This window comes from Serinus canaria, chromosome 1A (genome assembly GCF_022539315.1).
Source record: "Serinus canaria isolate serCan28SL12 chromosome 1A, serCan2020, whole genome shotgun sequence".
Taxonomy (NCBI): Eukaryota; Metazoa; Chordata; class Aves; order Passeriformes; family Fringillidae; genus Serinus; species Serinus canaria.
In genome coordinates this window covers 24145560-24158712 of record NC_066314.1, presented here as the reverse complement: position 1 = coordinate 24158712, position 13153 = coordinate 24145560, and the positions used below count along the sequence as shown (strand labels likewise).

At 40.9% G+C, this 13153-nt stretch overlaps 1 protein-coding gene across 1 annotated transcript in view; it reads left to right on the top strand.

Moving 5' to 3' along the window:
- The first annotated feature begins 1472 nt into the window (after nucleotides 1-1472).
- TES (testin LIM domain protein) overlaps nucleotides 1473-13153 on the top strand; it is a 29776-nt gene continuing 18095 nt past the window's right edge. Inside the window, exons 1-2 of the mRNA XM_009086771.4 lie at nucleotides 1473-1615; nucleotides 12493-12578. Of these exons, the coding sequence (XP_009085019.2) occupies nucleotides 1589-1615; nucleotides 12493-12578 (113 nt within the window). The 5' untranslated portion in view covers nucleotides 1473-1588. The remainder of the gene's footprint in view (nucleotides 1616-12492; nucleotides 12579-13153) is intronic.

The window sequence follows — 13153 nt, the reverse complement described above, 5'->3', positions numbered from 1 at the left end:
ATACACCATGATGCTAGCCCTAGCAGAAAAGTCAGTTTTGCTTTCATCTGCTAACAGACAACAGACAAACAAACAAAAACATTTTTGCTTTGTTGCAAACATCTTTCAACAAGTGGCATCAGACAAAAAAAAAATGCTGAAATAGAAGAATCTCTGGCCTCTGGGGAAAAAACAAAATTACCTAAGATCTACTTGAGAAAAGCTGGTAATTGTGGAGAGAAAACACTAGAGTCTGCAAATAAATGAAAAAACTACCAAATTTTTCACCATCCCTTCCTAGGGTATCTATAAAGTCCGTATGAATGCTTGCTACTTTTTCCAAAGATAAAAGAAATGTGAAACATTAAAATATTTATGGAAGTATTCAGTCTCGCAAACGCTTCAATTTTTTGTCATTTTGCATTACGTATACATTACGGGTAAAATACAATTTATCTTAGTGGTATTCCACGACTGAACACACGGGTACGTGTTGGAAGACTGGGATCAGAGTCTAACTTTGTTTCCGGCAGGCAGGTAGGTGGAGCCTGGGACCCAGCCCTTGCGGGCACGGCTCTGCTCAGGAAGTCGCTGGGAATTCCGGAGCAGTCTCGGCCAGGCGGGGCACGGTCGAACCTTGCCCGCTGCCGGCTCCTGCTCCTCCTCAAGTCAATAAACCACAGAATTGTCGGGGTTGGTTGGGACCTCTGAGATCATCTAGCCCAATTTCCCTGACAAGGCTGGGTCATGGAGAGAAAGTGGCACAGGAACGTGGCCAGGTGGAATGTGTCCAGTGAGGGAGACTCCTGGGCTGCCTGTTCCAGGGCTCTGTCATCCTCAAAGTGAAAAAGTTCTTCCTTACGCTGAGGTGAAACATTTTGTGCTTTAGTTTCTAGCCGTTGCTCGTCATTCTGTCGCTGGGAACCACTGAGAAGAGCCTGGCACGATCCAGCTGACAGCCGCCTTTGAGATATTTATGTGCATTAATGTGATCCCCTCTCAGTGGTCTCTAGACTAAACCGGCCCAGCTGCTGCAGTCTCTCCTCATAAAAAAGATGCTCCAGACCCCAAATGATCTTTGTGGCCCTCACTGGACCCTCTCCAGTAGCTCTTTGTCTCCTGTGCTGAGGAGCCCAGAACTCAACCCAGAGCTCCAGATGTCGCCTCACAAGGGCCGAGGAGAGGGCCAGGACCACCTGCTGGCCAAAGTCCTCCCGATGCACCCCAGGTTACCACTGGCCCTCCTGGCCTCAAGGGTACACTTGCATTATAGCCCAAGATTTCCTCCCTTCTCATGCTTCGGGAGGTTCCGCATTTGTACGGGTCTGTACCCGAAGGCGAGAGCCTGCACGGGCAGCGCCCCGCCGTCACCTCCCGCCGCACCGGGGCTGACTCACGGCCGGGCCGGGCCGAGCCGGGCGGGGCCCGGTGGGGCCGGGCGGGGCGGCGGCGATTGGCTGCCGGGCCGGCGGCGGCCGGCGGGGATTGGCTGCCGCGCAGCCTTTGTTCGGCTGCAGCCACTGCCGCAGGGCAGCGGAAGTTTGAGCGTCGCGGAGCGCGCGAGCGGAGACTCCTCCGTGGGAGCTGCCTCACAGCCGGAGTCGCCGTCATGACCCTGGAGAATAAAGTGAAGAAGGTAAGCGGGGCTGCCCGCCGGGATATCTGCCGCGCACGCCGCTGTCCGCTCTCTGGGGAGCGGCGCACCCGCCTTGGCGCTGCAGCCCCCGCGGGGACTGCCCCGGGGTCTCCCCTCGGGTGCCGGGATCAGCCCTTCCCGGCGCCCCGCGCTTACCGCCCGGGCCCCGTGGCAGGAGAGCCGTCTGCCGGGGAGCCCCGGTGCGCGCCCAGCTGGGCTGCCTCGCTGCTGCCGGCCCTAGGGAGTCGCCGCAGTTCGTGCCCCAGGTGGGACGTACTGCTGTTCTGTCATGCAAGTCAAACGTGTGTTCGGTCTCCCCAATAAACCCCCGAGATCTGATAGTTGTTTTCATGTACGTGCGCTGTGTATGTAGTATGAAACTTAAATTACAAGCAGCCAAGTCGCTGTTTGTGGTTATGTCAGTGATTGATTGCAGACCTGTGATGTGACTGACTCTTCACAAGTGTGTTATCAGCGGTCCTAGGGATCACCTCCTTGAGCGAGAAGCCTGGGCTTGATTTTTCTTTATTTTAAAGGTATATTGACTAGTTAGTTGAGTCAAACTGGCAAGAAACAAAAGGTAAGTAAAAGAAAGCCATAGGTAATCCAATTGTATTGAATCTCTTTCCAAAACTAACCATTTAAAACTTTTTATGTAAAACTGATGTCACGTGGGATACTCTTATAAGCTTTGCCTCTAGTTCTTTCACAAATTAAATGTAGTGCTAAAGCACTGACTTTTTAAAAATTAAAAACTTATCTGTAGTATCTGTTTTGATACTATTTGATAAAGGGAAAAAGACCTTTATAAGTGAACATGGGTTAAGTCTATACATAACCTTCATTGATATGTGGAAAGTAGTCTTTTGAAATACATGTTGTATGAATGTGTGGGGGGTTTATTCCTGAATAGTTTTATTTAAAGGTAGCAACTAGTTTTAAAATACATATATGCACTTTTGTATATCTGTGTGCTTTTCCAGCTTGCAGGCTAGAAACTGACCTGTGGATGGAAGTAGTTATGTCGTGTGGAAGGCTACCTGTTAGGGCTGAATCATAGGAATGGATGGCCTTGAGTTACAGCTTGCTTCAAGTGGTGTCACCGTGTGATAGTGTCACTTGGGTGAGGATCCTGCTTTGGAGGAACTGCCTATCTCAACCCCTGGTCATTAGGCCATCAGCGTATAGATGGGTGTAGCTAAGTACTGTTGCTGTCTTTAGAAGCTGGTTGTGTGCACAGGGTTGTTCCCCACCTGTGACTCCTTGAATGCAATATAAATAATCTTCTTGAGTAGATTTCCTTGTGTTGTAAGCGAAATTTAAAACTTAAATTTGATGGCATCACAGAGCTTGTTTGCTGGAAGCTTTTTGAGCTCCAGGAGGTGAAAGACGCATATTTATGGAAGACACAGCATCTAATTCAGAACTTATTTATCTAAAGAGAAAATAGATATGGGGTGTGAAATGACTGATAAAATTCTGCTGATAATGGAGTCTTGGTTTGAGTGTTGCTGATCATCTGCTTGAAATTACTCTGTAATTATTGGGTAGTTGTGTGTGTTTTAAATTTATTTGACTATTTTGCTAAATTTTTCTTGCTTATCTTTTACTTCTCTTCTTCATCAACTTTGAAGACTCCTGAAGACTTTTTCTGAACCTGCTGAAAGAGACACAAAAGCAAGTGCTACAAAAGAAACCAGCAAAGCCCTGTTTTATGAAAGTAGTATTTCTATTCTGCACCGCTTTAGTTTTAGTATGCAGAGATGTCTATAATTTGAAAACCATCACATTTTCTCTGTTTCTACTACGTGTACACTCAGAAAAGTGTGTCTGTTATTGCGCTGTCTCTCATCTCTTGCTCACATCATCTCATCTTCTTTCTCTTTGTAACTTGGATGAAGCTCATTTTCCAAGAGAACAGAAGAGGCTCTCTGAAAGTCCCTACAGGGAGAACGGGGAAGCTTTACTAGGTACCAGTGAGTTCAGTACAAAATTCTTCTTTTTTGACTACTAAAATTTATTCGATCAAAACGTCTTAAATTTTGTACCCTGAATAGAATAACAGTTTCGTGTCAACTCTGGAATAACTGTGTGTCTTCCTTTTCTGTCCTTTAATTCCAGTTCTCAACCTGTTTGTTTTATTATCTTTTTGCTTCTCTCTTTTTTGCCAACTTCCTTCTTTCTTGAAAGGTGGAAGAACATTCTGAGAAGTGTCCAGTCAAGATTATCAGAACCGGTGAGCTACTTGGCTTTTAGAAGAAACTTGTCCTGAGATGGAGATTCCTGTGTCAGATTTTTAGTCCATCAGCAGCAATGGGTTGCTTTACCACTTGCCATGGTTCTCACCTTTATCTTGCACCCTGGAGCAAAATAGCTTGAGTTCTCTTACAAAATGTACTTTATGTAACCTTTTATTTTGTAGTGACTTGTAGGTATTTGTTGCCTGGCAAATAACCTGGTAAATATTATGGAGTGGTGAGTGGCTAATCTGCCTGTTGAGCAGGAATTTCCTAAAGCACTGGGCAGAAGAAAGCAGGAATTGTCATGTTGTCCCCAGATAAGTAATTCCATTGCATTTTTGAACTCTTAGTTTAGATGTTGGCTATTCTGTAGCCCTGGTGTTCAGCAGAGCAGAAGGAAATTAATGCCTTGGAGCAGCATGTGGTGTGGAGGCTCAGACACTCTGCTGGTGCTGTAGAAAAGCTTCTTCCCCTACCCACAACTGCTAATTTATAACTGTACAGGGTAATATAATGGAATGTTTTCTGCTTCTGGGAAACCTGATAGATGAAGTTTTCAAGGTGACATTCCTAAGATTTCTCTAAGTGTCAGTAATCCATGAGTCCATTTTTGAGCTTCTGTATTGTCTCTTTGGAGAGCTGCTACATAGATTTGTATCTACATGTCTGGGTTTGTGTGAAGAAAAAAACTCTCAGAAAGTCTGTTTTCATTGCTGTTATTCGGTTTGGTGGGTTTTTTCCCTCCAAATGTAGCAGTTCTGTCACAGTCTGTCTGATCGGAATCGCTTCCCTCCAGTACAAGACCACTAGGACTCCAACAATGTACATGTTCTTCTGCAGGAAGTACTGCTGCCCCACCTGCCACAATTTCTAACCCATCCTTTCAGCAGTGGACAGTGGATGCCTTATATACTTTGTCTCATGACAGAAAAGCAGCAGTCCTGTTTAACTTACCCTTCTGTAGGAATCTTAAGGGCACAGTTACTTTGGCTCAGACTTTTAATTTAGCTTCTGTTGTGTTTCTTTCATGTGTTGTAAAACTCATCTTGCTGTCTTAAGTGGCCAGACGAACCAGTACTACTGTGAAGCCAGAAGTCTCTCTTGGGCTGAATCCTGGGCTCTGGACAGCCACAGCCTATCAGAAACAGAACTTTCAGCATGAACTTTCTGCACTGAGCAATATATATGCAGAACATATGCAAATGTGTGGTGACATTAATTTTGTAGTCAGTTCCCCATGCATTTTAGAGCTATTAAGTAACTGGCAAACATCTAGGCAGTGAGTAGTGTCTTTTTGGCTGCCTTGAATACTAAGTCTAAGACTTTTCCTGATCTGTTAAAATTTTCCTTTTGAATTTAGGGGGAACTGTACAGTTTTCTCCTTTTTCTCAGGGGGAATTAGCTTTGCTCTTGCATTTGAGGATCATGAAGATAGTGTTTGTATAAAACGATTGCACCACAGAGATGAAGGGTAAGAACAGGAGCTCCAGCTTGAAAAGTACTTGTGTAAAAAACAGACCACTGTTTCTCCCAAATACAATATATGCTGTGTTCTCAAACCTTGCTTTGAGGCTATAGGGAACATAAAGATTTAATGCTTTGTGTTGAATACTCTAACAGAACTTTGTTCTAACAGCCTGGATTCCTGCCCTGTCTGCCACCTCTGTGAACTTGGTAAAATGAATCAGTAGGTCACGGTCCTGCTTTTCAGCTGTGCTGGCAGCACAGTCTCATGCTTCACTAGAGAAAATAAGAATCTGGCACTGAGTCTGTTCTGTATAAACTTTCACAGTATAATACTTGCTTTATAAAAAGAACTTTGCTTGCAGTGGAGAAGGGGCAGGCGGTTTGGGGAGAAGAGGCGCAACTTCTCTAATGTGGAATTTGTGTGTGGTTATTTTTCAGTGGTGTGAGACTTAGTTTGTTCTGTTACAATTGGAAAACCAAACACTGAGTGTTTTAGACATTGCTAAGTCAACAACTGTAATGATCTTTGATAAATGAATGGTGAATAAAGTATGTATAGGAGCAAAGTCAACTTTTCTGTTTTGCAAAGCATGATTTAGTCATGTCTGCTAGGCTGTACTTCCTGTTGAGGTCACTGTTTGTTTTGGTGTTACTGCTATGGAAACCCATTATAGTAGATCGTTTTTGCTGTTTCATATGTACAGTAAGATCAAGGAAATGTACTTTTATTCAGGGGTGAGTTTTGCCTGAAAGTGGAAGAATGAAAACATTTATATAGATATGAGAGAAAACTACTTCAGTTTTGTTCACAAGCTAAGTAACTGCTTCCTGCATATGCGGTGGGGTCTGAGGGTTTTTTCCCCCAGCAAAGTTAAAAAAAAAAAAAAGAATAATTTTTTGGAGCACCTGTCTGAATCTACACCTCTAGATTTTTTTTTTTGTTGCATCCCTGGGTAGCAGCTTGGCAAATACAGCACAGCTGAACTGAACTTTTTGACTCTTACTCTTTTTTTTCCCATGGCAAAAGTACTCCCCAGGTGTCTGACTATAAAATATCACAAAATGCCTGAATAGCAAGTCAAGAAATTCTTTGAATGCAGGATTGCATGACTTAAGATCAGATGAAAGTTTCTTCGATAGGGTATAATTATAAACCAAGTATTTTGCAGCAAGGGGGAAAATTAACTAACCTTGAGTTACAGTATTCTGTCATAAAAGTAACAAAGATCTGATTCTGAAGTTGTACCTGGAAAAAAAGAAAGAAATGTTTCTATTTTTCTCTAAGTAAGTAGTAGTAATGGTGAGTAGCAATTTTAAAAGAAATTTTATTGGTAAAAGTTGCTTAAAAAATACTTTTTTTTTTACTTCAAGAAAGTGTACTGAACACATCATGCAAATTACTGTCTTCTTCCTAGCAGATACAAAGTTTACAGTTATGAGGGTGTAGATGTAAGCATCTATAATGTAGTATGTTTTAAAATTGTATTTTGCAATCTAGATATGCATGTTTTATTTATATGTAACTAATACTTATGTGTATTGGTTTTAAATATATTTATATTTATATATATATATATATATATATATACGCACACATGGTTTTTTATAGGGATACATATGTACAAACCCCCCATATATATAGTTTTTGCTGATGACCAAAGTTGGTGGGGTTCTTTTAGACCTTCAGGAAGAGCAGAGCTCTTTAGATGAAAGCATGTCACACCTGTTACCTAGCATCTCAAACTTGATCAAATGAACAGGTTAAAGGAGTTAGGAGGTTTCTGTCATGACATTTCCAGAATACACCAGATCTAACTGTACTCCAGTACTGCTGGTCTATGTGTTTCTGGTTTTGTTGGGGAATTTTTTGTTGTTTTTTAAGTCTGCCTAACTCTTTATTTGTGCCTTGTTTTTAGTCTGAGGTTGTCTAGCTGCAGCTTTTAAAAGCAGAAAAAAGGCATGACTTTGCTGCATGACTAGAGCTCCTAAAAATGAATGTGTAGGTTTCAAAACCTTCTCAAAACCTAATGTTAGAGAGCGCAACTGGGTAAGAGTGCTGATGTCAAAACAAAATACATGGAGTATTGTGAAAATGCCTCTGCAGTTCTGGATGATGGATAGTGTTGTATTGGAGGTTTACAGATTGTGTTACTGTGTGTGTGTCAGCTTCATTCAAACTTCGCTAGTGTAATGCTGGACTTCATGAATAAACAACACTTGTTTTCTGTCCAGCTGAGCTATCTTTGATAGCTGTTAGCCTTTTGAAGGTACACTATGTAGCCGTGTCTTAAATATTTAAATTCTGAGCTATCTGATATTTAGTAGAAGATACCGCAATCAAATAAATTCCTGGGAGTTTTCTACTATTGGGCTTCTGCAGCTCCTTGATTTATTCATCTGCCTGTCCAGATCCTCCTCCAAATATTTTTCTTGGATGCAGCTGCTTTTTGGCATCCTTCTTTCTGTGCAAAAATGGACTTCTGTACCCAGAGTTCTTAATTCCAGTCAACTTTGCCCAAATCAAAGCACATATTAAAAAACCCCAGGGTCACAGTTGCCATCAATTTTAATAGACATTTTAAAAACAAGTATAAAGTGATTTGTGGCATACTGCTCTTTGTTACAGATCAGAATTTTTTTTTCCTGCTCATACAGTGTCTGTCAAAGTTGTTTAAGAGCATAGCCCAGATATTCATATGTCTTTTGTAGTAGTTTGTTCTTTTATAATTTTGGAATCATAAGAAGTATCATTGCTCTTCTGTTTTTAAAGTTTACATGCTGTAACCTTTTTAAATTTTCCATTTGTTGTGTTTCTCTGTTAGAGAAGACGTCTGATAGTACAGAATATAGTGATGTAAGATTAGATCTCAGCAACAGAGCATGCAGAGCAGTGAGATTTCTTAGGTTTTTTGGGGTTTTTAGTCTGTCCTTTTCTTTGAAAGTGTCTAAAGCACATTAAGATGTACTCGAAATCTCTTGTTCTTTACAGGTGCTTTCAACTCAAATCTCCAAACAGATCAATAGTTAACTATTCTTCAAACCAGAGCATTCCTAGAATTTTATGGTAAATCTAAGAATAGCTTTAGCATGAATTCCGTGCTTGGAGCACCTTCGAGCACAGGAGAAAGCTCTGCAAAAAGAATAGTGAAGAGGATTTAGTTCAGATCTGAGGCTCACTGTTAATTGTTGCAATCCATTAATGACAGCATTCTCACTGTATAGCCACGTCCTTTCAAATTCTGGAGGTACCTGTAACACTGGAAGGGTTTTTGATCTTTTGTAGAGGCTGAGTACAAGTATTGTGTCTTATTGTCGGGGGGGGGGGGGGGGGGGGGGGGGGGGGAATCAAGCTCACCTGTCTGGTGGTACAGGAGTACTCTTGGAGTGAGGAAAGAAAAGCAGCTGGAGCCTGAGTTAATTCCGGTCTTGTGGTGGGACTGAGATAAGAAATGATCAATAAACTTAAGAATAAACCCTTCTGATAAGCCAGGTTTAAATTATTTCATAGGAAGTGCTGTTTCTCTTACACTTCTGAACAAACTCTTAGACACTTGAATATGATAATTTGAGTTTTTATGATAGTAAGTAAGCTTCTATGCATGACTCCTTTCTTACTGTAAAGTCAGCCAGCTTTTGTCACTAGATTCCAGTGTGAACTGAAATGGGCAGTCTTTCACTAATTGTCACTTGGCTGTAACCACTTAAAGCTTTTCGCCCTTGGGTACTGTGTAATCTTGAAAGCAGCATGCAATGGATGATCCCAGTCATAATATCACCTTCTGTACTCAGGCTGTTTAAATCAGTACTGGGTATTTTGGTAATACCAGATGGGTTTGGTTAGTTTTTGCTGTAAAATGAAAATTAATGGTGGTAGACGGACAGGAACCTTCTTCTGGCAGGATTCAGCTGACCAATCTGTGCCATTTCTTCCATAACTGTATTTGTGGGGAAAATGGGTTCCCTGCTGTTCCAGACATGCATTACCTCTCCAGTGCTCAGCCTGCTCTGTATTTCTGGGTGGTTTTGCTTAGAGCTGGCCATGTTCTGCAGAAGACATGGAGATAGATATGGATAGCTCTAAGAAGCACCACACTGAAGTTTTAGGCTTTCTGAATTTCCTGAACTACAGCTGAAGGATGTCCTGTTACTCCGGGACTCTGGAGAAATGTGTGTAATGCACTGACTTGTGGATGACAATAACCTGCAGTGCTTTTGAGTTTGGCTATTTTATATCTTAATTTTTGGCAAGCAGCCATATAGTTTCTCCGTCAGAACAAAGGCTGAGGCTGTGTGTGCATCTAGAATCAAATCTAGTTTGGTTTTTAGTGTGCCTTTTGGTCTTGAGCTAAACCTTTACCATAAGGTGCCCAGACATTGTGTATAGAAAGGTAATTCCCTCTTTCTGTTTCACAGCAAATTGAAAAACCTGTTTTAAAACAAGTCTCTCTCATTTGCTAATTCAATTTATTTGTCTTGAGCTACACAGGCATTTACATAATGGTGTGCTCTTTATTTCTGGGGAGGGAATATAGAATGCTGTATTTCTAAAGAAATCTGCACTAAGACTTATGGCTGTGAAAGTGCAAGTAGGCTGGTTGGTTGTTGTCCCTGTAGTCTGGAGAGATTATATTCTGGGTGGAGCATTTAGATAGCACATATTTCCTCCCCTTAATTTGTTTCTGAAGAGGTGTTTTTTGTTTTTTTTTTTTAGCTTAAAAAATCCTTAAATGTTAGGAAGCTTGGAAGTGATAGTTAAAATGGTTTTTGCAATTTTTTTATATTTCTTACTTGAATTTCTGATGCTGCTTTGGAAATTCTTGAAATGCCAAGCTTATTTCTCAGTATAACTGAGAAGAAACTGTATAACTGTTGTCACTGTTACAAGTGATCCTATGTTTCTAAATCTTCTAATTGCAGTACTAATGAGTTTATTATTATTTCCCTTTCTTCTCATTCCTCTCTTTTTGGAGGAAGGGAGAGCCTGAGCATAGAGTAACGCCAGTTTGTAACTGAAGTAGCAGCAAGAGAGAATGGGTTAATGTTGTCATTTTATGGGGGGAGGGAGGAGATCAGGGTTTTGGGGGAGTTTTGTTTGTTTATTAGGGCAGTGCAATCATATTGTAAGTTTTAACAACTTTTTTTAGAGGATGACTTTAAAAGAAGGGAAAACAACAGCAAATGACAAACAGCCTGTCTTTCCCCATTACCTCCCCCTCCCCCAAAAAAATTTTAAAAAGTTGTTTTGTGTTGATTTTAGCTTTATTTTTCCCTTTAGAAAACATCCTGGCCAACATCTTATTCTCTTTGAGTGTGAATTGGAAAGAGTGCTCATTTTTTTGTGGTTTGTTGTGTGTGTGTATATATGGGAGATCTCTGGATTCCAGAAAAGAGTCCTATAAATGCCCATCTTCAGTGAAGATGAACTTTTATTAACCAGTTAGCTTATCAAAAGTGTAGCTGATGAAGAACCTAATCTTCAAAGTTATGCTTATTTTACATATCTACTGGTAGGTTTCAGGTTAGCACCTCATGTGAACTTCATGAGCCCTTAGGTTGATGATGTCACCATGATTATATCCAGCTTGTATTTCATCTTCCAGATACAGAAGAAATAATGTCATATCCTTCTATCCATCCCTGCAGTAGCTTAGTAGCTGGAAGAAATAATGTCATATCCTTCTGTCCATCCTTGCAGTAGCTTAATAGCTGCCAACATACCTCCTTCTTCTAAATAGATCACAATCTTCAGGGTAGTTTTCCTCAGGGATGTCTGATGATTGTTGAGGCAGTGATCCTTTTAATTACAAAGTAACTGAAAACATAATATTCCCTGCATTTTACCATGTGTTCTGTATTAAACAAGTGGTTTGTGAAAAATCTGTTCTTTGGACAGAGACCAAGTTGAAAAGTTGACCTGGTTTATATCCTTGTACGTACAATAATAGCAGTATGATTTCTCTTCGTAAATGGCAAAATTAATAATAAAACTATCACCACATGTAATTATCTTTGGCATTGTGTTGTTGCCAGAACTAAAGTTAGTACCAGAACTTGTCAGTTCTAGCTCAGTTTCCATTCACAGTAAAAGCTAAACTGCAGGTGAGCTGTTTCTACCTACAGCTGGTTGGGAGCTCCTTCCACTGTGTGGAGTGAGGGGATGGCTATGTTGGGCATACCCATCCCCTCACCCTCTGTCTGTTGAGCATGAGCCTGCATACCCAGCTGTGGCCACACTTCCATGGTCCTTCATCTGTCTGATTTGAGAGCCTCAAAGGTTTAAAGTACTGGAGTGAGACACTTTAATTTTACCATGTTGTATGAATGCCTTATGAGTTATCGTGCTTCATATTTGTTTATCACTTCAAACTTACAAATGGCTGTTACTTGGTTAAATTTGCTGATGTGTTGATATATTGTGTGAATACTTTTACTCTGCACTGTTGTCTATATTCTCTGATATTTCCTCTGCATTGTGAATTGGTCATCCATCCTTTTGAAACCCTTTACGTATTCCTTCTGGTCATTGATTTTACTAACTGTGCTGTTTCTCTTTCCCCTCAGAAAGTCAGCTGGTATGAGTCCAGCTGAAATGTAATTGTAAAAGGTATATGCTAGTCTCAGTCACTATCAGAGTAGCCTCAAATATACTTGGAAATATTAGACAAACCACTTAGTTGTTTTCTTTATTCAGGATTAGTGCAAATAAATCTGGGGCTTGTTTATTTCTTGGTGTCCGGTGTTTTGCCAAGTTAAATACTGTAAATCACTTAGTCCAGATAGCTGGATTAAATGTCCTTTGACTTGAGGTCTTCTGGCCTCACTTACTCTGATTTCACAGCCTTAGGCCTAAGGAAATGCTGCCAAGAACCTTCTTCTTGTCTTGTGTGAAGGTGGTAGAACAAGCTGGGCTGGGGAGAAAAGTCACCAGAGAAGTACTAAGGCTATTTCTGCCTGCTTAGCTTAATCCTGTGTAGAGGCTTGTGTGACCACTGCCACTTATGTAGATACAGTAGGAAGGTGAGTGCACCCCAAATGCTGTCCTTATGTCACCTTAGTCAAATGCTTAATCTTTTGCTTTAGCTGTTGATTGCAGATTATAAAGGCATCAGTAAGATCATTCGTGCACCATAATACTTGAAGCTGACTGTAGTCATCTTCCTGTGTATACAGATGGGCTTGGGCCATGAGGAAGGATTTGGTGCCCCCTGCTTAAAATGCAAGGAGAAGTGTCAAGGATTTGAGCTTCATTACTGGAGGTAAGTGACACCAAATGTATCCTGAGCCATGACTCAGCACTGCAGACCTTGACATCTGTATGACAAATGTTTAAGTAACCATTTTTGTTCTCTCTCAATTAAACTGTTAGGATGTTTTTAAAAAGCTGACACGGTTCAGGGCCAGAAATTCTGAGATGGATTACACCAGAGTATCTAGGCACTTGTGAACATGCATTTTATCCACCCTGAAGTGAATGGTGGTACTTCTACTGCAGCATTTTCTTTAGCTGACTAAACAATTGAAGTAGATTTATAAAAATATGTCTAGCCTTACTGCAAGAGACATGACAGAGAAGTGTGTTTTATTTCTGTAATAAAATGCTTTTTCAACTCCTGACCAAATATGTAAGCTTTGATCTGAGATGCTTTGTAAAATTACTTTGAAAATATTTGAAACGTTGTACACACCTACAACTTATTTAGATGGGGAGGAGGTGTCACTTGTGTGTGTCACATAAATTCAAATAAGTTAGATAATGCTGAATCTTGGATGGTGTACTGTTCCTAAATCAGTGAGTTGATGATAACAGTAAATAGTCTGTCATTACTTTTGC